The 27,691-nt window shown below is 47.3% G+C and overlaps 1 protein-coding gene across 4 annotated transcripts in view; it reads right to left on the bottom strand.

Moving 5' to 3' along the window:
* Positions 1-818: 818 nt before the first annotated feature.
* Positions 819-27,691, bottom strand: part of GNPAT (glyceronephosphate O-acyltransferase) — a 654,210-nt gene continuing 627,337 nt past the window's right edge. For all 4 annotated transcript variants that reach the window (XM_085612021.1, XM_085612024.1, XM_085612023.1 and 1 more), the window contains one exon: positions 819-3,541. In XM_085612021.1, coding sequence (XP_085468147.1) covers positions 3,498-3,541 — 44 coding nt within the window. In that variant the 3' untranslated portion in view covers positions 819-3,497. The remainder of the gene's footprint in view (positions 3,542-27,691) is intronic.

Genomic DNA, 27,691 nt, shown 5'->3' with positions numbered 1-27,691 from the left:
ATACTCTCACTGTCCCTAGTGTATACCCTGTATATGAGACTAGACATGCAGGAGTGGCTTAGGAAGGATTCAATGTTCAAGACTATTTCCAATGACGATTTGAAACTTGCAAATAGGAAAACTATGTGTTATACCCTACTTAATTGTATAACATGTACTCCAGCCCTGCTGCCTCTAGCTGCTCAGCCAGAGCGTGAGATGGTCATGGAATGTTGGTCTGCCTGTGATGCGTGGAATGCCTGGGTGTCTGAGTGGATGAGTGTTGGCAGTTAGAGATGGGCTGAGCAGCTAGGCAGGCTGCTCCTGGCGGGGCTGGTACCACACTAGGCTGGCTGGGGTCAAGACAGATGTGACCTGTACTGGAGACTGAATAAAGAAGGCTTAATATTACCTCCTGGCTCCAGGTGTCTATCTTCATAGATCACAACATAATTTTGGCGACACAACATAATTTATCCCACCCTCGTCGCCAAAATTATGCTGTGATCTATGAAGATAGACACCTGGAGCCTGGAGGTATTATTACGTCTTCTTTATTCAGTCTCCAGTACAGGTCACATCTGTCTTGACCCCAGCCAGCCTAGTGTGGTACCAGCCCCACCAGGAGCAGCCTGCCTAGCTGCTCAGCCCATCTCTAACTGCCAACACTCAACCACTCAGACACCCAGGCATTCTACGCATCGCAGGCACACCAACATTCCATGACCATCTCACGCTCTGGCTGAGCAGCTAGAGGCAGCAGGGCTGGAGTACATGTTATACAATTAAGTAGGGTAGAACATTATGTACACAAAAAAAGAAGGAAAAACAAACCAACATTTTACTTAGAAATATTTTAGTTTTTTATTACAAGATAAAATTGCTGAAGTTTATATAACATCACAATCAGTTGCTCAATGTTATGTGTGAAGTTGTGACTAGAGACAAAAAACTGATGTGCAGCTTTGAATGGGTTGTTCATTCCAATCAAATAAAAATATTAAATACATAAACCTTATAAATACAATTTTGTCTTCTTCCTGATAACATTTAGAACTACTGGCAAAAAGCCAGTGGTTCAATTATAACCATATTTTTGTTGCAATAGTTCACAGCAGAAATCAAGAAGCGCATTCAGAGCCAATGCCACAACAGAATGCATGGAGGGCGAGTAAGTCAGAGTTGATCATGGATTTGTGGACATAAAACCACAACCAATAATGTGAAGTTTACATACCATTTTCTATTTACCTCACACAAATCAAAGCTTTAGCTGCATCCCATAGTGAACACTGTGACTCAATGGCAGCTCATTCCACGGCTGACCTCAAAGGAGCTAAAGTGAGTCTCTCAATTAAATGGTTCAACGCTGCTCCAGGAAAATGATGAGCGAACATTTGGATCTTCGCAAGATTTAACCGGAATATCACGAAATCATTTTTACATCGATAGTGTGCTTTATTGGACTGTACATCATTCTGAGCTAGTCCGTCATGGTCAAACTATCAGATGATAGATGGGTGATATCATCCTGTTTGTGTTCTACGCAATGCAGCGCAAGCCTTTGGATTTATTGTTAAATAAAACACATAGGTTCTAAGCAAGCACATTTCTCCACACTTCATCTTAAAATTACCTAGTTGTTCACTTGAGCGTGCACCAACGCTCCCGTTTGTATACGTTTTCTGGGATAATATCATCCAATAGGCGCAGTTTGTTCAAAGTACTTCGTAGCACGTGGCACTGAAGAAAAAGCTTCACTCACATTTGTAAACATTTTTATGTAAACGTACTTTTTTCGTTCTTGTCTTGGCAAAAAGTCATTGTTTCCATTACAAATGCTGTGTTTAGTTTGACTTTCTATACATGTCGGTGCACAATCACCCTTGTGAACAGCATAAAGAGGGTGGATTCACTTTAGCTGTACAAGCAGGAGCTGTACAAATAATCTTTTCGCAAGAATCAGGACCATGCCAGTGTCTTAGCTTCTCTTGAACAAGTCAAGACTCGGTGGAGCAGACAACGAATACACCAAGGGGATATTTAGCAAAAACACCACCGGCTTCATCACAGAAATGTTCCAAAATTCCTTACGGACCGGTGCTACTACTTCTGCAACACAAGACCCAGCAGTGACCCAAGGTAAAGAGGGCGTCAATGGACAGCTTTGGCCTAGAGCCAGGAACAAACGGCTGTAATTCCTGCTAATCTGGTTTGGGGCAGAGCTTGTTTTGAGGAATGTGTACACCGCGATCAAATTGCTAACCATAACCACTGCCACATCTGAACAGCCCAAAAAAAACATTGTGGCAATTTATGAAATATGTATTTAAATCACACTGGAGCACTAACAGGCTAATAAGAAGGGTACGTTCTAAGCAGAACAGTTGTACTTGAAAAGTTTCAGAACTAGCACTTGTGCAGTTTTATGCCGCAAATCATGATACAGGGGAGGGAATCCTAGACTATTAAGGTGTTTTTCGCCAGAAGCAAGCACTACTTTAATATAGACCACCAGAGTGATGGCCTATTAGGACGGCTTGGGAAGTCGAGAGGTTGAGGGTAGAGAGAAAGACTACATTAAAGCCTGGAGATGTACATTCCTGATGTATAGCTTACCGAAATATGTCACTGCATTTAGTAATTAAAAGAAAAGGGTGAGCTTGGGAAACAATGTGTGCTGATTTTTTATCTTTTAGACCATTAAACCTTCAATTGCAAGAAATATGTTCCCTTATTAAATTGCGGAAAATATTTTTTTAACAACCTAAATAGAACTGTTTTTTCATTTCGAATTAAATACTCCGTTCATCTTAAGGTGTTTTTTTATGGTGAATTCAGAGTCAGGGCAATAGATGTTTAAATGCATAGTTAAAAAAAAAAAAGTTATGTGGTCCAGGAAAACATAGCTTTGAAATTGACTATTCTGTCATTCTTCTGCTGCTGCCGTTAAGGTCAGGAGGGACCCACACCATACCTCTCTTCTAGATTGGCGCTTTTACATCCTTGAAAATCAGGTATTAAAGTTTCCGGGAAACAAATCCCGAGATAGAAAGTCACACACAAAAATTCTTGCAAGGGAAATAAAAACAAAATCATCTTCAAATCTTTGGAAGAAAAATAGGACGGATGCTCAACACACTTAACAAAATCTGAACATTTCCATAGCAATGAAAAACAGACACGGTGTCTGAATGCGATCTTGTAGACATGCTGATGATCACAGGATTGTGTAGCTCACACGACCTCCTTACGGAAAGTCAGAGTATGAAATATGAATTAAGAGCTGAAATAAAAAATATTCTTTTATTGCACCGCTTCAATGTAACAGGGCTTCGATTAGACTGAGCGATAAATCCCTCACGATTTTTTAGTAAATGAAAAGTCACTAAAACAGAACGGAAAAGCAGGGACATTTCTGTTAAAACCGTATGGGCGTCACATCTTGGGTGACAGCCTGGTATTGTCCTCTTAGGTGAAAGTGTTCCTTTATGTGGCACAGTAGACAAGAGATGTCATTATAGTCTTGCAGCCAACATTTTTTCTGAAAATTTCTGAGACCCTGTGTACAAAAAAAAGCAACAGTTAGTTGTATTACTAAAAATAAAGTACTTTTTTAAGTAGGCTTGTAGATTTAAGCATTTATTTAGTTTTAATTTCATTTGATCTGTTTTAATATTTATTCGTTTAACTTCATAGATACTACTGAACAATTATTCAGTTGAGATACTCACTATAATTCCAACCAAACATTATAATGCTGTGAAGACAGAATAAAACGTTTTTTAAAAGATGTTTTAAAAACAGTGGGAATGAATACGGAGAGACACTCACCAGTTGTTCAACAGTTGGGGGACAAGCAGACAGAGGGAGCATCCTGCGGAACGTGATAATTTTCAAGCGTGGGATGGCCAACAAGTGTTGAAAAGTTGATTGCAGGTTTCTTCCAGTGGTAGGGCACCTGAAAAGTTCAGGCTGACAAGATTGCACAGTGCTATTTAAAACCTTGTGCACTAGACAGAGAATTTTAAAGAGGTTTCTCTGATTGAGAGCCAATGAAGTTGAATTCTGATTTGTGATACATGCTCAAATCTTTTCAGGTGTGTAGAAACATGCTTTGGAGACCTCATTAATCTGGGATTTAAAGGAGAGCTCACTGTCAAATATTCTACGTGATTTAAGTTTTTAATTCCGAGGAGGGCATCTCTTAGGAAGCATGGCCAAATGCAATCTTGCCAACGAGCCGAGTTCTTACCAGTCAGAAGTATTTCTGTTTTGCTGTCCTTGAACTTAGAAAAATTGTACAACATTCGGCCTAACGCAGCATACAAGATCAGGTTGGAAGCTGAAATGGAGGCTGAATGGTCAAGATGTTCAACTGATGGTGTACTGTCAACTTAAAACACTGCCAAGCATCCATGTGGTATAATTAACTGATTTAATCATCTCGTATGCTTTTAACATTGTGAAAGAGAAGAAACCCGTGTGGTACCTCATTTCATGACTGAGGCTGTATAATGACAGGGGTCAGATTACTATCGCCCTCCCATCATCAAAGGAGGAGGGGAACAAGTATGGGCTAGGCTTGAGATCTCCAATTCCGCTGGTCAATTCAGTAGGATTGAGTGGTCTTCCGTGTCAATGAGAGATCCTGAAGGATCAGGACAGCAGAATCACCCGGATCCAAGATCCTTCCTAGTTCACGCAGGGCACTAGTCACGGCGGTCTCAGAGCCTTGGTCAGGGCAAAAGCATGGGTCGAGGGCATGATGGAACTGTAGATACCCAAAATCTTATCTGTAATGTAGATCATACTCCCACGAAGGTCGGGGGCGTGGCTTGGATCACGATCATGGCAGACGCTTAACTGTGAAGCTCCATCCTGGTCCCGCATGAATCCTGCCCACAAAGAGTGTGGGCGACTCCCGATGCCTAAAACTTGTGGCGAGGGGGACGGGACGGTCACCGACGTGGATCCGAGCTGTGGCCGGAGCTTGAGACTGCAGTGGAACAGTGGACAGGTTGCCGCAAGGGGAGCCTGGGGAGAGCGCCATCGGAACTGCAGCAGGGCCGTGGCCCATCCGAGAGCATGGCTGCATAGTGGATGCCCTGGGTACCGGAAATGGGCACCTTAAGTAGAGAAGACAGTGGTCGGGGCCACGACTGGGACGACAGCGGCTGGGGCATTAGACCGACAGAGGTCCGCTGTAGATGATTCCAGGCCCGGGCCGACGGATCAGAGGAGGCCCGGAGCAGCGACCTGTAGCGATGGGCAGTCCGCACTCACCAGAAGCGAAGACACTGCACCCACATGAAGGTTGGACCACAAAGTGTTTGTCCTCTTGGAGCTGAGACGGCGGCGTGTACTGCGGCAGGCTCTGAGGTTCGGGCACCATACACGGCAGCGACTGGGGTGGCAGTGACGCACCACTGAAAGATCAGGCACAAGCGCCAGGGGTGCTGCCCGGCCAGGAGGCCCGTGTGGACGTCCAGGGAATGTGCTGCAGAGTTTGGCTGGGGACATAGTGAGCCCCCTAAAGACTAGCACGGCACCTGAAGAGGAGTAGACTCGAGCTTGCAGCTGCTGCACAGTTATGCCAGGAGGTGTGGCAGAGTGGCGTCCATTTTGAGGATGAAAGCGGCAGGCCAGGACTGCAGTTGAGGCTACCGATAAGCAGCAGAGTGAGTGACTGATTGCTAGGGGACTGACTCGAATGGACGCAGTCCTGTGTTGACGGACTGGAAGTGGCCTGGACAAACAACTGGAAGTCTGGAAGGGACAGAAGGGCACATAGACCCACAGTGTGAACCTAAAGGGCAGGAGAGCTAGGAAGTGCGGCGAGCACTTAACACCTGAGCAGAGGAGGGGGAACATTCTGCAGTTGGCCCCTGGGTCTGGTGCTTGGACTGGTAGCAACCAGTAAGGAAGTCCATAACTAACAGGCCAGGCCCCAGCACCAGGTGCTGTAGGACACCAGTAGCAAGGGGTAGACGCTTGGACACCGTGCTGGGCCGCTCAGTTGGGGGACAATACAGTGAGTACACATGCCCCAGAACTTACTACTACATAAAAGTCATACTGAGTCTACCCTCCTCCTGTGGCTTTGTGTATACGTAGCTTGGTATCGCTGATGCCAGGATATCGTTAGTGACGACTAATAGTGGGCGAATACCCTGTTGGGCCCGATATTCCCCTGCGGGACAGAGCCATTGGACTGATACTAGACTGGGGGGGGGGCGAGGGGGGGGGAGGGTTTGTGCTGCGGAGTCCGGGTGCCCTAGGCGGATCAAATTACAACTAACACACAAGCCTTTTGCCATCTGTGAAGATGCCCGAGCGGGGGACGGGCGAGCTGAAACGGCAGAAAACGGGACAAGGGGGTACACTGCCCAACACCCGGGATCCCTCCCCCCAGAACAGTGGTCAGGAAGCTGGGGACACAGCTGATAAGGACCTTTCCTTACACCTTCATCTAGACAAAATCTTGAAGGCAAACTCTGACACCAGGACGGCACTGCAGCAAGATATCGGGGCAGTGTCGGTGGGGCTGGGTCTCCTGCAGGCTGAATACCATAAATTGGCGTGCAGAGTCAAGGACACTGAAAACACGCTAACAGAATTGGTGCCGGAGCATAAGCAGGTGGCTGCAAGACTTGAGGACCTCACTTCTAGGGTGACGGATCTGGAACGGAGGGCAGAAGATGCCGAAGGTAGAAACCGTAGCAATAATGTTAGATTTGTGGGGATTCCGGAGGCAGCTGAAGGGGTAGACATGCTGTCGTTTCGGGAAAAGTGGCTTACTGACGTGCTGCCAGCTGGTACACTATCCAGATTCTTTGCTTTGGAGAGAGCTCATAGGGTGCCAGGAAGACTGCCAGCACTGGGCAGGCCTCCCAGACCGGTGGTTGCCAAGCTACTTCATTATAGGGACAAGGCCGCTATCTTACAGCAGTCCAGATCTCACGGCCCATACACTATGAATAACAGTAACGTCTCCATGTTTCCTGACTTTACTGATAAGATGCAGGCACAGAGGGCCTCCTTTGTGGCAGTGAAAAAGGCACTACGTGAAGCGGGACTGCAGTACTCCTTAATGTTCCCGGCGAAGCTCAGAATCGTAATAGACAGTGCCGCATATGGGAAAGGGGCTCCTTTGTCCAGATCTAAGCCAGGCTCAAGAGGCAAGAAACGTGGTGCTAGGGCCAGGTCACAACGCCCCAAGAAACCGAAAGCACTGTAGAGGCCAACGGTTTCCCTGACGCAGCGGGAACGGAAAGCTGCTCTGAAAGCGGTGGCGCAGCTGATGTCATCTTGAGTCCGAGATCGGAGTAGAGACTCCTCTTCAGATCAAGTAAATCATTTGTCTAACTCTGAGGACTATTCAGGAAATAATGCAGGACTGTCGAAACTTACTCCACGTACTGCAGATGACATCGCCTGACGAAACGGACGTGGGCACTTGAGGTAGGATGCATGGAGACGTTAGGTTGGTAAAAAGACTGAGGATCACTAAGAAGCGAATAGAGGGGAACCCCTGTATAATCAAAAGGGACCAGACAGTTATCACGCCATTTCAAGCACTCTTGACTTTCCTTCAACCCCCAACAAGAGTGCACCACCACCGGAGAGGAGGACGGCGCACTGATCAAAATGAAGTTCTTACAGGTTTGGGCATCTGACCGTTGTCAGTCCACTTGTGAGTTGGAGAGTTTTGCTGTTGGGGTTTGATGAACAAGTTACTTACCTTCGGTAACGATGTATCTGTAAGAAACATTAGTTAGTTAGATTCCTCACCTTAGAATATCCCCAGGCGTCAGGCTGGATCCGGAAAGATTTTTGTAGCAATACCCCTTGTGCGTCGGTAGGCGGCACCTGCGGCTCCGCGTCCGTCGTCGGCGTCGTGCGCCGGAATGACGTAGTCGGAGTACTTAGACGCCGCCCTCGCGCGCTGACGTCAGTTCTTATACATAGCTTTCCGCGCCAGGGACGCTGAGCCATGCAAGAGACCGACACTGGTGCCAAAAAATCTAGGGCCCTGAAAGGGAGAACCTTTACCCTAGATGTCGGTTCGCAGAACGGGGAGGCTGGGTGGGTCGGTGAGGAATCTAACTAACTAATGTTTCTTAAAGATACATCGTTACCGAAGGTAAGTAACTTGTTCATCTGAAAGAAACACGTTAGTTAGATTCCTCACCTTAGAATAGATACCCCAGCAATACCAACCCCGGAGGTGGGCCTGCGAACCAAGATCACACCAGAAAGTCCTGGAGAACAGAACGGCCAAAGTGGCCATCTCTCCGGACTTGGCTGTCCAGGCAATAGTGCTTGGTGAACGTGTGCGGTGAAGCCCACGTCGCCGCCTGACAGATGTCCTGCAAGGGGACTCCCCGTCCCAGGGCAGTTGTCGCCGCTGTGGCCCAGGTGGAATGAGCTCTCAGCCCAACAGGAGGGACCTTTTCCGCCAAGGAATAGCAGAGTTTAATACACAACACGACCCATCGCGAGATGGTCCGCTTGTGCACAGCTTTACCCTTCTTAGCACCTACATATCCAACAAAAAGTTGGTCGTCCACCCGGAACTGTTTTGTGCGGTCCAAATAAAAGGACAGCGCACGTTTTGGGTCCAGACGGTGGAGCCTCTTCATCTTTTGAAGGATGTGGAGGCGGAAAGAAGGTGGGCAGCGTGACAGATTGCCCAATGTGAAAGGGAGTCACGACTTTAGGAAGAAAAGAAGGACGTGTCCGGAGGACAACCTTATCCGGATGAACCGAAAGGAAGGGAGGCTTAGCTGACAGAGCCTGGAGCTCACTCACCCGCCTAGCGGAGGTGATAGCCACCAGGAAGGCTGTTTTCAGAGACAGTAGACGATGGGACAGTTGTGAAGGGGCTCAAAGGGAGCGCAAATCAGAAAAGTGAGAACAAGGTTCAAGTCCCACTGAGGCATTACGAATGGAACAGGAGTGAACATATGAGTAATGCCCGTGAGAAAACGTGAGACAACAGGGGACTTGAAAAGAGAAGGCTGATCAGGAAGCCTTAAGAAAGCAGAGATTGCAGCAAGATAACCTTTCAAGGTGCCCAGAGCAGAGCCCTGCTGGGCCAAAGAAAGAAGAAAAAGGAGAACCTCAGAAAGAGGGGCAGAAAGGGGATCCACAGCCTTTGCTGTGCACCATGCCACAAATTTGTTCCACCGGCAGGCGTATACCGTCTTTGTGGAGGGACGCCTGGCTGCCAGAATGACATCACAGACTTCAGGAGGCAAGTCAAATGGCATCAACTGACGCCGCTCAATCTCCACGCATGGAGGTGGAGGCTGGACAGGTTCGGGTGGAGGACCGTCCCCTGGTGCTGCGACAGAAGGTCCTCCCGAAGAGGCAGTCATATCGGGGGATCGATGGACATACTGAGTAGCTCGGGATACCAGTACCTTCGTGCCCAATCCGGAGCCACCAAGATAACTTGGGCCCAGTCGCGCCTGATCTTCTTCAGCACTCTGGGCAGAAATGGTATAGGCGGAAAGGCGTACAACAGACCGCAACTCCACTCGCGACGAAAAGCGTCTCCGAGCGAGTGCCGCCTTGGAAATCCCAACGCGCAGAACTGCTGACATTGCGCGTTCTCTTCGGTGGCGAATAGATCTAACCAAGGCTCTCCCCACTGCAGAAAGAGACCTTGCGCCACGTCCGAGTTCAGACGCCATTCGTGATCCATAATGCACCGGCGGCTGAGTTCGTCTGCTCTGGCGTTCAGAGAGCCCGCCAGATGTTGAACCACCAGGGTGATGCCTTGATGTTCCAGCCATGTCCAGAGGCGCAGAGCCTCCTGACAAAGGGTCCACGACCCCACCCCGCCCTGTTTGTTGCAATACCACATGGCGGTGGTGTTGTCCGTGAATACCTGCACGACACTTCCCCGGACAGAGGGAAGGAAGGCTTTTAGTGCAAGTCGGATCGCCCTCAGCTCCAAAAGGTTGATATGGAGCAGAGTCTCCGCCGGAGACCAGAGTCCTCTGATCTCCGCCTCTACCATATGGCCCCCCCATCCCAGGAGGGACGCATCTGTCACTACGACATGTTCCGGTTGGGATAGGGAGAGGGATCTGCCGCTGACCCAATCGCAATTCGTGAGCCACCACTGCAGCTGGTTCGCAGTGCCCTCCGAGATCAAGACATGGTCGGACAGGTTGCCTCGATGCTGGGCCCACTAAAACTTCAGGTCCCACTGCAGAGCCCTCATCCGCCACCTGGCGTGAGGTACCAACAGGATGCAGGAGGCCATCAGCCCCAGAAGCCACAGCACCAACCTGACCGAAACCCAGGACAGAGGCCGGAAGATGGAAATCAGGGCCTGAATGTCCCGGACCCGCTGTTCCGGCGGATAGACCCGGAACTGCGCCGAATCGAGAACCGCCCCAATGAAAAGGAGCTTCTGGGAGGGACTCAGGTGCTACTTCGGCACATTGATGGAGAACCCCAGCGAGTGCAGGAGGTCGGCCGTAGTCTGGAGGTGGGAGACGACTTGCTGGGGCGAGCCCGCATTCAACAGCCAGTCGTCGAGCTAGGGGATCGGCGCAGATGAGCTGCGACCACCGCCATCACTTTCGTGAACACCCGAAGGGGAGCACGGTGAACTGAAAGTGCTCCTGACCCACCGTAAACCGCAGGTAACGCCGGTGGGCCGGCAGGACGGGGATGTGGAAATAAGCGTCCTGCAAGTCCAACGCTACCATCCAGTCTCCAGGGTCTAGGGCAGCCAGAACCGGAGCTAAAGTGAGCATCTTGAACCGGTCCTTCCGGAGGAAGGAGTTCACGCTCCTGAGGTCCAAGATCGGGCGTAGGCCCCCTTTGCCCTTCTTGAGAACCAGAAAGTAGTGGGAATAACAACCACGACCTACTTCTGGACCAGGAACGCGCTCGACGGCCTCTTTGGCCAAGAGGGCCGAAACTTCCTCTCGCAGAAGATGCAAATGATCCCCCGACATACGGTGGTTCAGTGGCGGCATGGCTGGAGGGGTCGTCTCGAAGGGGAGGGAGTAGCCCCTTCGGACGATTTGCAGCACCCACCTGTCCGACGTGATGGAGCGCCAGTGGAGCAGGTGATGGCAAACTCTGCCGCCCACTGGCGTTGAATGGGCCTGAAAGCTCGGACTAGGAGGGCTTTGAGGCGGATGCTGCCGGGGTGGATGTGGACTGACCGGCACGTTGACCTCCAGTACCTCCTCGGCGGAATCCACGTCCGCGTGCAGGTTGGTTCTGCGGTCGGTGGCTGGGCAGACGTGAGGAGGCGCCCCTTCCTTGGCCACGAAAGGGACGAAATGCGGAAGTTTGCGGCCGCGGGGCCGAAAGACCCAAGGACTTGGCCGTGGCCCGGCAGTCCTTGAACCGAGCCAGCGCACTGTCCGCCTTCTCACCAAAAAGGCGAGTGCCATCAAAGGGCATGTCCATGAGGGAACTCTGGACATCCCCTGAAAATGACGTGGACATCAGCCAGGCATGACGCCGAAGCGCCACCGTGGTGGAAATCGCCCGACCCAGCGAGTCCGTGGTGTCAAGTCCACACCGTATGGCGTGCCGTGCTGCATCTCAACCGTCAGCAAGTGCTTGAGTGAGTCGCGCCTGGGCCTCCACCGGGCACAAGGGCAGCACGTCCTCCAACGTATCCCACAGAGAGTGGGAATAACGGTACAAAAGGCAAGTGGTATTTAAAGACCGCAGCCCCAAACTCAGGGACGAGAACAGTTTCTTGCCAAACTGTTCTAACCTCTTGTATTCCCGATCCGGAGGAGCGGACGGGAAGGAGGATTGGGAGGTTGAGGCCTGGATAACCAGACTCTCGGGGTGGGGTGTTGGGAGAGGAAACTGGGGGTCGCCCGGAGCAGGGCGGTGGCGCCGGGCAACGTTCCGGTCCACAGGAGGAACTGTGGAGGGCTTGGACCAAGTGCCCTGCAGAACGTCTATGAGGGCCTCATTAAACTGCAGCAGAGGCTCAGTTGAGCTTGCTATCGGTTGAAGGACCACTGTGAGGACGTTAGTCATCACGGCCACAGCAGGCAACTCCAGCCCTAGGGCTTCGACCGCCTTGCGCAGCACCACTGAAAAAGCTGCACCCTCCTCCGAGGCCACAGTCGGAGGAGAGATGAAGCCAGCGTCCGGCGAAGTGTCCAGACCATTGGCATCCCCCAGTTCGTCTGCCCAGTCCAGTGCAAGTTGACCCTGGAGGGCCATAGGGTCCTCAGACCACTCCCAGTTGCCCCCGTCATCCGATTCCTGATAAACAGGAGGAACGATCGGAGCCGGACGGTAGATGAAACAGTCATCCATCGACGTCGGGTGTGGCGCCGGACGGCACCATACCGGCGTCGGGTCCGGACAGGGGCTGAACCGGGGAACGGCGTCGTCCGGAGACAGCGCCAGAGGTGGAACCGGTGTCGGCGCCAGCGGAGGAGGACGCCTACCGACGCGCAAGGGGTATTGCTACAAAAATCTTTCCGGATCCAGCCTGACGCCTGGGGATATTCTAAGGTGAGGAATCTAACTAACGTGTTTCTTTCAGATGTTTTCTTTCACGACGTCCACAATAGTCACTTGGGTGGGGTCGCTGGGGGAGGGGTGTTTATGCTGAGGGTTGGCTGGTGTCACTAGCTCTGCCGAGGAGTTTAAATCCTTGTTTGGAACGTTCGGGGAATAGGCTCTCCCTCCAAACACTACAGTATCCTGAACTATATACAGCGTAGGGGAGCCAACATAGTGATGCTGCAGGAGACCCATCTCACAGAGTTGGAAGTGGCCAGGCTCCAACGTAGATGGCAGGGGCAATTATTTGCGACTGCATATTCGGCTTTTGCATGCACGGGGTGCTTGTGTGGATCAGACCTGGGGTCCCCTTCCAGGTGTCCCAGAAAATAATTGATGCAGAGGGGAGTTTTGTTGTGGTTGGGGTAAGTTGAAGGGCAAGGAAATAACACTGGGGACTGTTTCTGCACCAAACTGTGACCAGATTTCCTCCCTAGAGCAATTCTCTGAGAAACTCTCTGGGATGGTGGCAGAGGATCTGATTTTGGGAGGTGATTTTAATTGTGTATGTGATTTGGGATGGGACAGATCTACTCCTCCTTTGAGGGGAACGATAGCAGCCACTATGGCAAAGGGATTAAGGAGCTGGATTGGAACTGATAGATGTTTGGAAAGTGCAGAAAATGCAGAAAAGAGAATATTCCTACTACTCCTCCCTATATGACCTGCACACCGGACTGTACATAATCCTTTGTTCAAGTAGAACGGCCCGATATTATCCAGTGCTGAATACCTGGGGAGATCCATATCTGACCACAGCCTCCTGCTACTGTGGCTCACCCCAATGCCTGAGAGGGCCACCATCCCGTTGTAGCGACTAGACCCCACCCTATTAGAGAATGAAAGCTTTAAACAGCGTCTCTTGGATGCTTTTGCCGCTTACTTTGAGAACAATCGGGGGGCCGCTAGCTCCATCTTAGTAGAATGGGATGCATTTAAAGTGGTAATCCGAGGACAGTGTCTGGGACAAGTGGTGGGAGCCAGAAGGGAGATCACCTTGGGCGCTTGAAGCCCTGGAGACCCAGATTCTGGCACTGGACAGAGAGACTGAGGGAGGGACTGATGCACAGAGACAACTAGCAGACGTAAATAGTACTTATAACTCCACATGGGATAGGTTGAGGACACTGGACTATCGGGTATACCAAGAACGTCAACATGTGGAGGGCAGTAGGACAGGGAGGCTATTGGCCTGATTAATCAGACCGGAGAGGAGGGGAGCTCCAATTCCAAGTGTTCGTGATGCAAGGGGAAGTGTACTTTGCTCTCCGAAGGGCATTAACAACTAGTTCCGGGAATATTATGAGAAACAATACGGGAAACCGGGGGACATACGGGAAGACAGATTAACGGAATATCTGGAAGATATAAGAGAATTAGATCAGGACACTTGGGATACTCTGGCGCTGCCGGCTAAAGCGGGGGAACTCAGAGCGGACATTAAAGAAATGGCGTTGGGGGAAACGCCCGGGCCTGCCGGACGAATTTTACTCCTTCTTCGTGGATTTATTGGCCCCGAGGATGGAACAGATGTATGCAGCGGCATTAGGGGAATAACAACTGCCACCGGTCAGAGAGACGTTAGTGATTCCCTTACCAAAAACGAAGGAGGAAGCAGACATGACAGGATTCCGACCATTGTCAATGCTAAAGCTTGGCTGTAAGGTCTTGAGCAAAGCACTGGCATCTAGGTTGCTGCTATAGATGCAGATATTGGTCCACACTGATCAGTGTGGATTTATTCCCTCACGTTCCACCTCTAATAATTTGTGGAAATTATATAATGGGTTGTTCCACAAAGACCTGGTGGGGTACCCTGAAGCCGTAGTAGTGGCTGTAGACCTGGAAAAGGCCTGTGATTCCTTGAGATGGGATTTTTTACTGGCAGTAATGGGACAGATGGGAAGGGGAGATGGTTCGTTGGAGTGGGTCCATCTTTTATAAGAGAGTCCCAGAGCTAGAATACGTACAGGTAGCACGGTATCTGCCCCTTATTCTATTTGTAGAGGAACTCACCAGGGATGTCCCCTGTAGCTGTTGCTTTTTGCTCTGGCAATAGAGCCCTTGGCAGAACGGCACAGGCAAGAGGGTGAAAACCTCGGATTGGCTCTTGACTGGACCGACCATATAGTTTTGTTGTATACGGACGACATTCTGGTCTATCTCCGTAACGGATCGTGTGGGATCCTGACAGTGCTGCACATCCTAGAAGAATTCGCTGAGCTCTCGGGACTGCGTGTAAACAAAGAAAAACGTGTGTTCCCATTATGTCCTGCTCCTGGCCTGCTGCTGAACTTCCCACCAGATCTGGAATGGATACCGAGCTCTTTCAGATACCTGGGAATACAGGTCTATCACCGTCAGGTAGATATATAAGAAGGGAACCTCGGAGGTGCCCTGAGAGCGCTACGGGAAAATGTGTCCAAGGTGCCGGTAATGGCCAGAGTGGTGTTGTCCAAGATGGTGATATTACCAAGACTCTTGTATTTCTTTGTTAACTTGCCAGTAGTGATCCCGTAAAGCTGGTTTAAGACCCTGGATACATTATTGAGAGACTTGGTGTGGGATGGGGGACGTAATAGGGTATCCCTACGAACACCAACTGCCACTTGCTGGGGGAGGGCTGGGTGCTCCTGACTTTGAAGCCTACTATTTGGCGGCACAGCTTCAGTGGATTGGCAGATGGAAGCAGACTTGAGACTCTGTCACTCCCAGCTAGCACTGTGCAAGGGGCTTTGTTCCCTAGAATGCTCAGCCCTCGCCAGAAGATCAAACACATGGAAATACTACTTTCCGTTGGGATAGATGCACAGCGAGAACTAGAGATGCGCCGCTTTACTACTCTCGGGACTACCACAGGCAGGGATGGGTCCCCCTCTTACTCAGCAACAATTACAGGGCTGGGAGGAGGCAGGAGTGCTATTGATCGGGGATTGCTATCGGGATGGGGAACTGCTTCCTTTAAATGAGTTTCTAGAATACCATGACTTGCCACCTGGGCAGTTTCTGAATTATCATAAAATACTGGGGGCTTTGACGGCGCTGTGGGGAGTTGACACGAAAGAACCTCCCACTCATATGGCCTTCCAGGCGATGGTGACTTTGGGCTCGGCAGGACACCTGGAAAAATGGTTGTACCAGGCCATAACTGAAATGACTCATTGGCCTTTGCCCCAACTACAAGAGAGATGGGAGGGCACACTGACTAGGCACGTGACTGAGAGGGAGTGGAAGAAGGTCCTGGAAAGCCCTAAACAAGGGTCTAGGAACGCTGCCTTTAAACTCATACAATTCGACGTCCTCCATCGAACTTACCTCACCCCTCACAGGCTGAACGTAGTATACGGCAGAGAAGACCAGGCCTGCGCTAGATGCTCGCAAATAGACGTCGACTTTGACCATATGATATGGGCTTGTCCTGGGCTCAGAAAATTACTGGACCAAAATTGTAGATACAGTAAATGAGGTTTTGGCTCGTAAAAGGACATGCTCCCCGGAGGTGTTACTTCTGGGCCTTTTCCAGAGACCCAAATCCAAAAGAATGGGTCATAGGTTTGTAGACCTGGCTTTCCACCTGGCTTAAAGGAGAATACCGCTCAGATGTAAGGAAAAGATGAACCGTTTAATAGTAGACTGAGAAAATGATGTTTCCTGTTGTGCCAGGGTAGAGGAAAAAGCTCTGATCCGGAAGGATAAGATCACGAAATGGCGCAAACCCCTGGCGGAGCCATGGGCTGACATACTGAGGGCGTGGGACACACGTGATACACCTGACCGAGGCTCACAGAGGAGCTCATCGGAGTCAGAGGGAATAGAAGAGACACGTGCTCACTAAATACATCACGTTATTGCAGAACCCTTGTGACACTCTGGGATCCTGGGAAGAGGGTAAGCTTAGCCCCCAGGCACCACAACACCTGGATGATACAGTCGTTTTATTTCCTGCTGGTCCTTACCCCCGTTCTCCGTGGGCCCTCATTGCTTTCCCCTCTCTTCTCCCCTCTTTGGGGCTCCCGGCCTGATAGAAGATCCAGTCGAGCAGTTTCAGACACACCTATTGACTGAGGACCCCTGGTGAATTTACATAAGTTTTAGTTGAGTGTCTACATTGTGTTTTAGATGCACTGAGTTTGTTTTTTCCTTTTCTTTCTATTTCTTCTTGAGTTATTGAAAGGCAGCTATGCGAACATTGTTCAGAGCATGTAAATACGAGTCAATCAATGCTGACAGCGGACCTAGATACTCCATATAATGCACTCCGCTACATCAGGGAATTAATAAGCATTACTGTAAACCTGGAGCATAACTAACACCACCCTGGAGAGAACCACAGGGAAACTTGATGTTGAAATCACTACTGTTTAATTTGCACTTATATAATATGTAACTGCGATTGATATCTGACATGCTTTTAAGAATTGTATTACTACTGGGGTTTTGAGCTTGCATTGACTTTATCAAAGACAATATCATAAATACCAATAAAACAGATATTTTTAAAAAAATACTCCCACGGAGGTCTGTGAAGGATTTAATTGCTAGACCAGATACCACATCTTCTAATTTGGAGATACTAGTAATGTCCCTGGACTTAAAGGCCGGTTGAACAGCCACCTGTCGCAGTGCAGATCCACACCATAGGGGAGTTTTCTTAGTCAGGCGCCCCGTCCACCCCTAAATAATGTGCATGTCTTGCCAGAGCTGAACTACCGCCCTTGTAGCCGGAGCAAGAGAGTTAAGTGAAGGGTTACTGGAAAGCAGGTGCAAACGGGATGTATCCCTCATTGCCCATGTTTAACACAGAAAGTCATCTGCAGCACTGAACATCCATTCATTAATGATAATCAGGTGGATCGCAATACAGTGGAAGGCAGCGTCCAGGGTGGCAAAACCTCCATCAAACATCGACTTATAGCATTTAGATAGGGCACTTTTTGGAGTTCTGTGGTTCCACAAAAGCCCTGCAGTAATGCGTCTTCCTTCTTGAAAAAGGCACGTGATAGAGGGAATAGATAAATCTGTAGCTGGTATCACAGTCGTAGCAGGACAACCATCTTATGATGGATAAAGGAATCGTGGACCAAAACCCCAGGACTCGGGAGAGCAAGTCTAGCTGGGGCTGGATATTCCTTCCCCATGCCCTCTGTGGGTTGCCTCTTAGCTAAACGCTTAGGTATTTGAAACCATCTACCAAAGCCTGCATGTTTAGGGCCCAATCTACAACCGATGAAGGGCAGTTCATTGGGTATAGCGAAGATTTGGCTTTGTTGATCATGAGCCCCAAGAAACTGCAGAAAGTTTGGAGTATCTGAAGGACTCCAGACCCAGATTCTTCTGGGGCAGTCAAATTTCAGGATGTTGTCGGCGTATAACACTATCCTATCTGAGACTCCCGGTGCCCAGTCTAGACCTCGGACTATCACTTTTATTCTCATCCAACCTGCTAGGGCACATTTACACATTTTAAAATGTCACATAATCCTATCATCCTAGCACTAGCCCATTACATGAATATTGATTAACCTCGGATATCCTAATGTAATCCAGAGGTGTCAGACCCACCTAATTACCTAAGCAGAAAACCATTGTGAATGACTACAGAACATTGTGGAAGCAGAAAAGACATTGAATTTTGTAATACAGACTTCCTCTAGTGAGCCTTTTGAGAACAGAGCAATACAAAAATAAACAATCCGCATCTTGCTTCAGGTAGTGTCAAATGAGAAATATAAACACAGATTGTACATCATAGTACCACACCCATTTTGAACAAGATGGCATTGTGGCCTAGTTACCACCAAAAAAGAGAGAGGGGGGTCCTCCTATACCAAAGGGTCGGGACACCAAACAAGTCAACAAAACAATTTCCCTTTGGAATGTCTTCAAGAGCACACTGTAATTCACTCATATCAAAACCATACAATATTTCACAGTAAGTATTGCAAAATCACCAAAGCTACATACAAAGTTTTTTTAATCAATTAATCTCTAGTTCATTTATAATTGTTGAAACCTTCTGTTACAGAAGTGCATTGAAACCATTAAAACACAAAACCAATATATATCATTGTTCAACAATCATATATGTCAAATTGCATATACAAAATAACACTCCTAAAATCGAAAAAATGGGAGATTCATACTAGAGAGAAAAGAGTTACTGTCATTAGACGCACTAATCAAAAAGTCATGTCTGTAATACATAGTTTGGTGACCAAACCAATTCAATTTAGTGCTTTAGAGCCTAGAAAGCCTAAGCCACTGAAAACATACTTCAACACATCAATGGTTTGGTTTCAATTGTGCTTACTCTATGTCACTTTACATTTTTAAACTGAGGTGCAGAGCAACTGATATTAATGCACATTTTGTCAGACTTAAGAAACTTCTACAACCATCAAATTAAAACTGTGTCTGCCTCCCATTTTGGCCTCCTGCGGCATTTGTAAAAGAAACTGTGGGCTTTACCCATCACTACTCAAAAAACACATAATCCAGTCCAGCCTAATATCTCTGTGCCATGCAGGTGACTTTAAAAAGATTGCAAACAATCCAAAATGCCGCAGCCGGGGTCCCACGTCACATCCTGTACATCGCTGATTTCTTCCCATCTACGTGGCCTGCACTGGTTACCGGTAACACAGCGCATTAAATTCAAAACTCTGCTTTGAGTACAGGGCGTTCTTTAACATTGGTCCTGTATAGGTTGGACATCTTATTCAGTCATACGCTCCAGCTAGAGCGCTAAGATCATCCAACATGCTGCTAGCTCAGGTTCACAGATTCACCCGTTCTAGACAGGGTGGCTGAGCTTTTCCTTGTTTGGCGTCTAAACTGTGGCAGCACTCATTGCCACTGCACCTTCACCAAAGTCCTAATGAGAAGATTTTTGGGAAAAATGTAAAGATATTTCCCCGACATATTAGTAGCATAGTCTTTCTCGCTGAGAAGCCTTTTGGGGTAGCCATGCGTAGTATAAATTAGATTAGCATTACACTAGGAGATGTTAATTGCGTTGTCAATTGTGCTTAGCAACCAGAAGTGGCTTTGCATACTGTTTTTGTACATTTTGAGGTACAAGTGTTATTGCTTTAGTTGTTGTGCCAAGGTACAGAGGTATATACTTAATAGTATACACAAAAAATGAGGCTTACATAAGAAAGGACACAGCTTGTCGATGATTCAGTAGACCCTATCCTGATTTTTTTGACTAGGGTTGCTGATGAACAATTGAATCCAGGAGAGAAGGTCAGGTTATACATGTCCATTGTTTCAGCTTTCCAGCAGAATCGTTAATCGCCAGTATCATAAGCCATGTAAGAAGAGGCGTGTAAGGGCATTTTTTGTCCTCTCCGTGAAGAGATCTTCACAGACAGTAGGCTCATTCTGTCCCCCTAGCAGGTCTGATTCCCGACAAGAGATCTATACTAATGTGCCGAGATCCCCATTTTTTGGAGGTCTATTGTCCTGACCCTTTCCCTAATCCTCCAAAGGAAGGGAAACTTAAAGATACATAGGCAGCTCGCCAATGTCCTCAAGTCTGTTTTGAAGGAGAGGGGTAACAATAGCCTGTTTCATAAGGCCTCAAACAACTCCAGAAACAAAAGCAGAAGGAAGGTTTTTGAAGGTTGGGCAGCAGTCTGTAGGGCACTTTTGTTTTGTTGGCCAGACTCCTCTATTCATCCGACTCAATGGACTGGAACCAGGTGACAACACACTAATTGTGGTGGGGAGTGGATTCAAACACTGTACTTTAACTCAAACTCTCCATTGCTTACATTTCTGAAATGGTTGAACAAGCAGGATTTGTGAGGCGGGGGGGGAGATGTCCGATTGACACAAAGCTAATGTTACGCTTAATCTATTGTCCACTCACGGACACCATTCAGCTGCGCACTGTAGTGTCCCTGCGCGGACACCATACCCTCAGTGAAGTCACCAGCTGTTAACTGTCAGGATGACAGTTGACAGCTGATGGCCGATCTGACAACATGTCCTTAGCTCCAGTTCCTGTAGGAGCATGTTGGTGCTTATAATTAAAAAAACGTATTCTATTTACGTTGTGCCGGAGTTCTTAACAATGTGGCGACGAGCGCCAACACGGAACCCACGGAATTCAATTTGAAAAATCTTTAATCAAGAAAAGTCGGTCTGGTGGATGTTCCAAAAGAAGAAATGAAGAGAATTCATTCTGAAGCTGCGAGGTAAAGAAGATTGAATGACTTTGCCGAAAAGTATGTCAAGTTGTGAGGGAACGAAGAAATACGTCAGTGAATTCTTCAAATTTTCAATCGAACCTTCGCACTACGCTGCCTTGATGAAGTAAATAAGGTACTTCTGTCATAATCTGACGTGACTGTACATCTACTAAGAAATTCTGCGCAGCGCTAATTTATGTGAGGAACACCCCTGCTGTCAAAGCAATAGAATTCACCGTTTACCTCAGCTGCAACTAACGTCATCACGTTTGTGACGTCATCGACGTGTCAACCATTTGGTATGCTGACACACAAAAAAATTGAGCAGTCTAGTGGTTAAACCGACGTCAGTGACGCCATTTTGAAGACTACGTAAAAAAAAAAAAAAACGCGCCGCCTGCAATTCAGGTACATTCGGCGGCATGCAACAGTGATCAGAGCTGTGAGCTACAAGCGGAGCATTAGAAAGTAAGAATAAACCTCCGCGGAGCGTGATAAATTCACTTTTGATAAACAGTAAGTGTTTGTTGTACTGTACATTTTCATAGCAATGATCGTTGTGGTCAGATAAGCATTGTGAATAAATAAGTTAATAACCATTCATTTATGCACATCAGCTCAGATTATTAATGCAGGAATACATACCAGTGAATTCATCATCTATTCTGTGAACATTATCACACACTTATTCTTGAGTAAATTCATTCAACCGCTACATAAAGTCTACTGTTCACCATGGCTTCTGGGTGTGTGTGGAACCTATCACCTCCAGAAACTTTCCTACGTGCAGGAGGTGAGCCTGCCCTCAAGTGGGAGGAATGGAGAGAATATTTTTTGAATTACATCTCCACATTAGAAGAGGATGATGAGGTGAAAGCAGAGAGGAAGTATAAAATGCTCATGCATTGTTTAGGAGCTGGTGGTATAAAGGTATACAATGCAATAAACAAGAAAATCAGAGCAGAAAATGAAGGTGACGTGTTCACCAACGCAATTGACGATCTCAACACATATTATAAACCGACAGTTTGTGTCGGAGTAGACCGTTATAAATTCTTCCACAGGAAACAGGGAGCTAGCGAATCAATTGATGATTACGTATCTGTGCTAAAAAATCTGGCCATAAATTGTCGTTTTGGAGCTGTACATGACGAGTTCATTCGAGATCAAATAGTGATGCAGGGCTCAAACTCAAATATACAGGATAATTTGTGGGCGAAGGGTGAATACCCCCTACAAAACATTATAGGCATTGCAAGGAAGGTTGAACTTACTGGACGTTGTGCTAAAGCTGTTCTCTCTGAGACTAAAGAGAAAAAGGAAGGCGATACCGTAAGCAGGGTGACAGACAGGAAAAACTTTAACAGGCAAAATGTGAATCAAAGAAATTATAAATCAACTTACAAGAGAAATGAAACAAAAAACTGGGGCCACTGTTACTGGTGTTTAAGTGCATCACATTTAGCGAATGACCTCAAATGTCCAGTAAGGGAAGTTAAATGCACACATTGTGGTGTAAAAGGACATTTTTTCAAAGCCTGCAATAAGAGGAAACCACAAAAGGTCAAGGTGGTTGAATATAACGATGACTTCAATGAGAATGAAACAGACACTGATGATATCAATATGTTCGTACTTAACATTGATGATGAACAGGATGACGAGGTGAACAAAATAAGCACAGCAATGTCGATTACCAAAACAAAGAAACCTATATGCTGTATGTCGATAGGTGGGGTGAACATTGACATTGTTGCAGACTCTGGTTCACCTTACACAATAGTTACCAAAGGGGTTTGGAAAGAAAAATTCGAACAAACTCTTGGAAGTAAACTAGAAAGACCGGATATAAAAATCAGATTGTTTACAGGAGAACCCATTGATGTTTGCGGGTATAAAAAATTTAATTTTATTTACAAAGGACGTGAAGCAGAAGGCAATCTATATGTTTCTAAAGTGGGACCATCAGTACTAGGATGGGGTAATTTCGGCATCATCCTAGACCCAAGGAAAGCGGAACCCGTGTTAACCCTATTTGATAACAAGGATTATGCGGATTCGCTGCTTAAAAAATATCCCAACGTGTTTAGTGGAGCTGTGGGTGAGTTGAAAGGATATCAACATAAAATCAAACTCAAACCTGTGACAACTCCCGTAGTACACAAGGCAAGAAACATCCCGTTTGCGATCAAAGATGATGTAAGAGCCCAGTTAGATCAACTCATGGGCAAAGGGATAATTGAAAAGGTTGATGCATCAGAATGGGTCGCACCCCTTGTTATAGCAAAGCGACCCAACGGCAAGTTGAGGCTCTGTGTTGACCTACGAGATTTAAATCAGAACATTATTGTGGAGTAGTACCCTCTACCTAAAATTAATGAGATGTTGGCTTCGACTAAGGGTGTCAAATGGTTCTCTACAGTAGATCTCAAATCTGCGTATCACCGGGTACCCCTACATCGCGACAGCAGGTCCCTAACTACATTCATCACACCTTATGGGTGTTTTAGATTTACCAGAGTGCCTTTCGGTTTAGCCTCAGCGGCTGCAATGTTCCAGCGACTCAGGATTAACATTTTTGAGGGAGTTTCTGGAATTCTGCTCTTATAGGACGATATCTTAATTATGGGCAAAACCAAAGAAGAGCATGATTGTAGAGTTGAACAAGTATTGGAGATACTGGACAGAAAGGGACTCACCGCTGAGCATGCTAAATGCAAGTTCGCAAGCAATTCTGTGAATTATCTGGGGCATCAAATAACCGGCAACGGTATCAGTCCAAAAAAATACCTCATATAGGCAATAAAAGACTCACCTGTCCCAGCAAACAAGGATGAGTTGAGATCTTTCCTAGCTTGGTAGAGTTCTACTCAAAGTTCATCAGGAATTTCGCACTAAAAACGTATGCACTTCGACAGCAACTGTTAAAACTGATGAACAAATTTGAATGGAATAATGAATGCGAAGAAGCTTTCCAGAACTTGAAAACTGATATGTGCACAGCTTTACCCCTACAGGGCTATGACCCTGCATTACAAAATAATGTAACAGACGCAAGCAATAGGGGTTTAGGCGCGGTTCTCACTCAAAAAGACTCCAAAGGGGTTGAATACACAGTAGATTTTGCCTCACGCTCGCTTACACAAGCAGAAGAGAAATTTTCAGTAATAGAACGTCAAGCACTAGCTTGTGTGTGGGCCCTGGAGCACTTCAGACAATACATTTGGGGCAGAATGGTACATTTGTGTACTGATCACAAACCTTTAACTAAAGTACTCACTACAAAGGGTTTATACACCGCTTCGCCAAGATTGGCTAGACTGTCAGTACGCCTATTTGATTTTGTGTACAAAGTACAATATGTTCCTGGTGTTAAAAATGTGGTTGCGGACTACTTAAGCAGGATGCCCGTGAAAACAAACGACATTGTGCACAACGAAGTAGAAGAACCGTGTATAGCGAATGTCCTAGAACACACCTGTGGAATTGAAAAAGAAGAGTGGTTCACTGAACAGAAAAAGGATGACCTTATCAGTCAAGTCTTAAAAAAAAAAATGAGGGATGGTCTGGAAAAAACAAACTGCCAGAACCCCTTAAGCACTTCTGGGAAGTCAAGGATGAATTGTCCCTGGAAGATGGATTCCTACTAAGAAGTGGGAGATTCGTGCCACCGAAGTCAATACAATCTAAAATACTTGGAATATGCCATGAAGGGCTCCTGGGAATCGCAAAGACTAAAAGCAGGATCAAGAATATGTATTGGTGGCCTGGGGTTAGTAGAGATGTTGAAAGAACAGTCAGGGAATGTAAATTGTGCATGGATGCAGATAAAACACAGGTTGCGTTTAGACCGCCTTTGCACCCCATTCCCTGCCCATCAATGCCTTGGGAGAGAATAGGTATTGACATAATGGGACCAGTGTATGAAGATCTTGAACAATGGTATTTGGTTGTAATCATAGATCACTTTACCAAATGGCCTGAAGTTAAAATGACAAACAAACCTGATGTGCATAGTAAAGTGAAATTCATGGATGAAACTTTTGCACGGGACGGCCTTCCCAAACAGATTGTGAGCGACAATGGTGCGCAATTCACGTCAGACTTATTTAAGGATTACATTCTCAGACACAACATCAAACATAAGACAACGTCAGTCTACCATCCCGCAGGAAATGGTGCTGTTGAAAGATTCAACAGAGTTTTAAAGGGCACCATCAAGCTTGCAATCAACAGTAAACTCAACTGGAAGCAAGAAGTCTTCAGAACGGTGTGGGCGTACAGAATCACACCTTGTGAAACGACGGGTCATAGTCCATTTGAACTGATGCGGGGAAGGACACCTCGCTCAAGAGACAATGTTGGCTGGATTAAAGCTGCTAAAAGAGTACATTGGTCTGCAAGACAGGTCAAGGAGAGACTTGCCCAAACCCAGCTCAAAACTAAGAAAAACCACGACGAAAAACATGGATGTAAATATGTGGATCTCAAAGTAGGAGACCTGGTCAAAGTGAGGAGAAGTGGTCATGTGGCTAAGACACAAAACAGGTATACCACACCTTTGACCGTGCAAAATGTGTTTTGCAATTCAGCACTCCTGAGTGATGGTAGAGTATGGCACTTCTCCGCCCTGTCTGCATACAGAAACCCTTCTATGGAAAAAAATGACTCCGTGCAGACAGAATCCATAGAGAACTCTCCTCCTACTACTAAAGGCAAAAGGGCAACCATTTACTCCTCAGACATTAACAGCTAATATCTTACAACAATTGTGACTGTAAAGTAAGGTTCGATGTTTCGAGGTTATGAATGAAAATGATGTACAGCTTGAGACTAGCTGAGGTTGTTGGGCTACTTACATACTGCCTGCATGTTCTCAAAGAGAGCAATAGCAGGTTTGGGATCCAGCTTGCCAATCAACAGGCTACAATCTTGATTAAGTTGTATTTTGTTAACTTCAGCCTAAAAGTTCAGTGTCTGGTCGAAGAATTCCTTTAAAAAGGTTTTGTTGTGACTAGGAGCATTATATGTCTGCCACAATTAATGAGGTATAGAGGATGATGGAGCATTGTAAGGATATGCACTCGGAAACATTGTTAGAATATGTTGGGGATGTTCGTGCAGGTCAGCTCTTCCTTTCTTTATTTTGAGGGAAATGTGGCAATACATCTGAATGAGGTCATCGAGAGATACAGGTGAACTGGCATGGAACTAAGTCTTGGTGGTAAGACCCCATAGGAGACAACTGGTATTTTGAGTGTTAATTAGGCAGAATGCACTATGCAGGCTCTTTGGTAATAATAAGGGTAATAGGGTTGGGGGAGAGGTCGTCATGTATCACTGGATGGTGGTGGGGAAAGAGTGGTGAATAGCTGGTGTGACATAAGTACCATAGTAGTGTGCTGTGGAGAGGTGTATGTAGGTTCTTGTGGAAATTTAGCTTGCAAACTGAACATTATCTGCGCCATCTTGCCTCTCCCCAGCGCCACGCACAGCGAATGCACGGCCGCCATTTTAGGCACCCCACTCTCTCCCCACTCATTGTCAATCGCCAGCGCGGTCCCCTTGGCGCTGCGAGCATCCCCCGCGCGCTGGCCACCCCCGCTCTCTCATACATGGTCATGCCTCTCCTTTGATAACCCCCTTCCTCTGCGGCCCATTGTCTGAACTGGTCCCAGGCCATCACCTAGCCCTGCGGATGCAGTTTATTGCCCCTACTGTAAGGGAAACACCCCACATCAAAGGGATTACAGTAGATCAAAGCCCCTACCCCCTGAGACCCGACCGGTCACACACACCCCCGGGAATTGACGGAATACCCTGCTGCGCAATAGCCATCTCCTACTGTGGGTGGGGTGGGAACTTCTACTGTATCTATGTGTGGGATCGGATCTGAACCGGGGCTTCAGGGGATATTCCCCCATACATCAAGGGAATCTCAAGAATGTACTATGTGTAATAAAGCAATAAACCAGTGTATAAGAGACCAGGTCTCAGAGATGCAGTTAGAGCACCTCGTGACGATACCTTGCTGTCTGATCTGATGTGTTCTGCTCCGACGGAATAAAACTTTGTTTCCTGCCTTCCAGTCTCCGGCGCCTGCCTCTTTCATTGGTAAATTATCGAGTGGTATAAGAGGCGATTACCGCCGGGCAAATACTTGAAAGGTTATCGACTGAAACTGCCGCTACCATTTAACAATTGGCGTCCCAAACGTGGGGCCCATCAGCGACACGTGGATCCAGTGGGAGAGGTCCCGACGACAGAGTGAACGACTGCAACGATCGGGAGAGCTCCTGCCCAATAGACCCTCGTCTGGCAGCCGATCATCCGAACTTCACTGATTCCGAGCAGACCTCTCTCGAGTGATCTACGGTCCTGACTGGGAACCATCAGGAGTGCTGCGGCAAATACGGAGAGTAGAGGACGATCGGGCGCTGGAGGCGGAAGACGAGAAACTGTCCACGCGGTCCGGGTAAGGTCGTGATACACGACAAATTGAGAAATAATTGATTGATTGTTTGAAGCTTTGGAAATACTAGTATTGCTCATTGATTGTTCTTTTTGAGATATTCGCTGTCTACAAACGGGGAGGAGTAGAAATACTCTCTCTCTCTCCCTTTGCAGATAGTGAAGGGTAGGTAACGCAGACTTTTGTCCCCGTTGAAACCCGTCGTGCCTATCTTTATCTCCCCATTGATTGATTGTCCGAACATTGATTGTTTTGAAGAATAGTGCTTTTTGAGATATTCTCTGTTTGCAAATAACGTAGAATAGGAATATTCTGTCTAGTCTTTGCAAATAGTGAAGGGTAGGTAATGCTGACTTTTGTCCCCGTTGAAACCCGTCATGCCTATCTTTTATCTCCCATTGATTGATTGATTGATTGATTGTCCGAACACTAGTTGTTCGATATTGGTTCTTTGGAGGTATTCTCTGCT

This window comes from Triturus cristatus, chromosome 6, assembly GCF_964204655.1.
Source record: "Triturus cristatus chromosome 6, aTriCri1.1, whole genome shotgun sequence".
NCBI classification, from domain to species: domain Eukaryota; kingdom Metazoa; phylum Chordata; class Amphibia; order Caudata; family Salamandridae; genus Triturus; species Triturus cristatus.
This window is presented reverse-complemented; position numbering and strand designations above follow the sequence as displayed.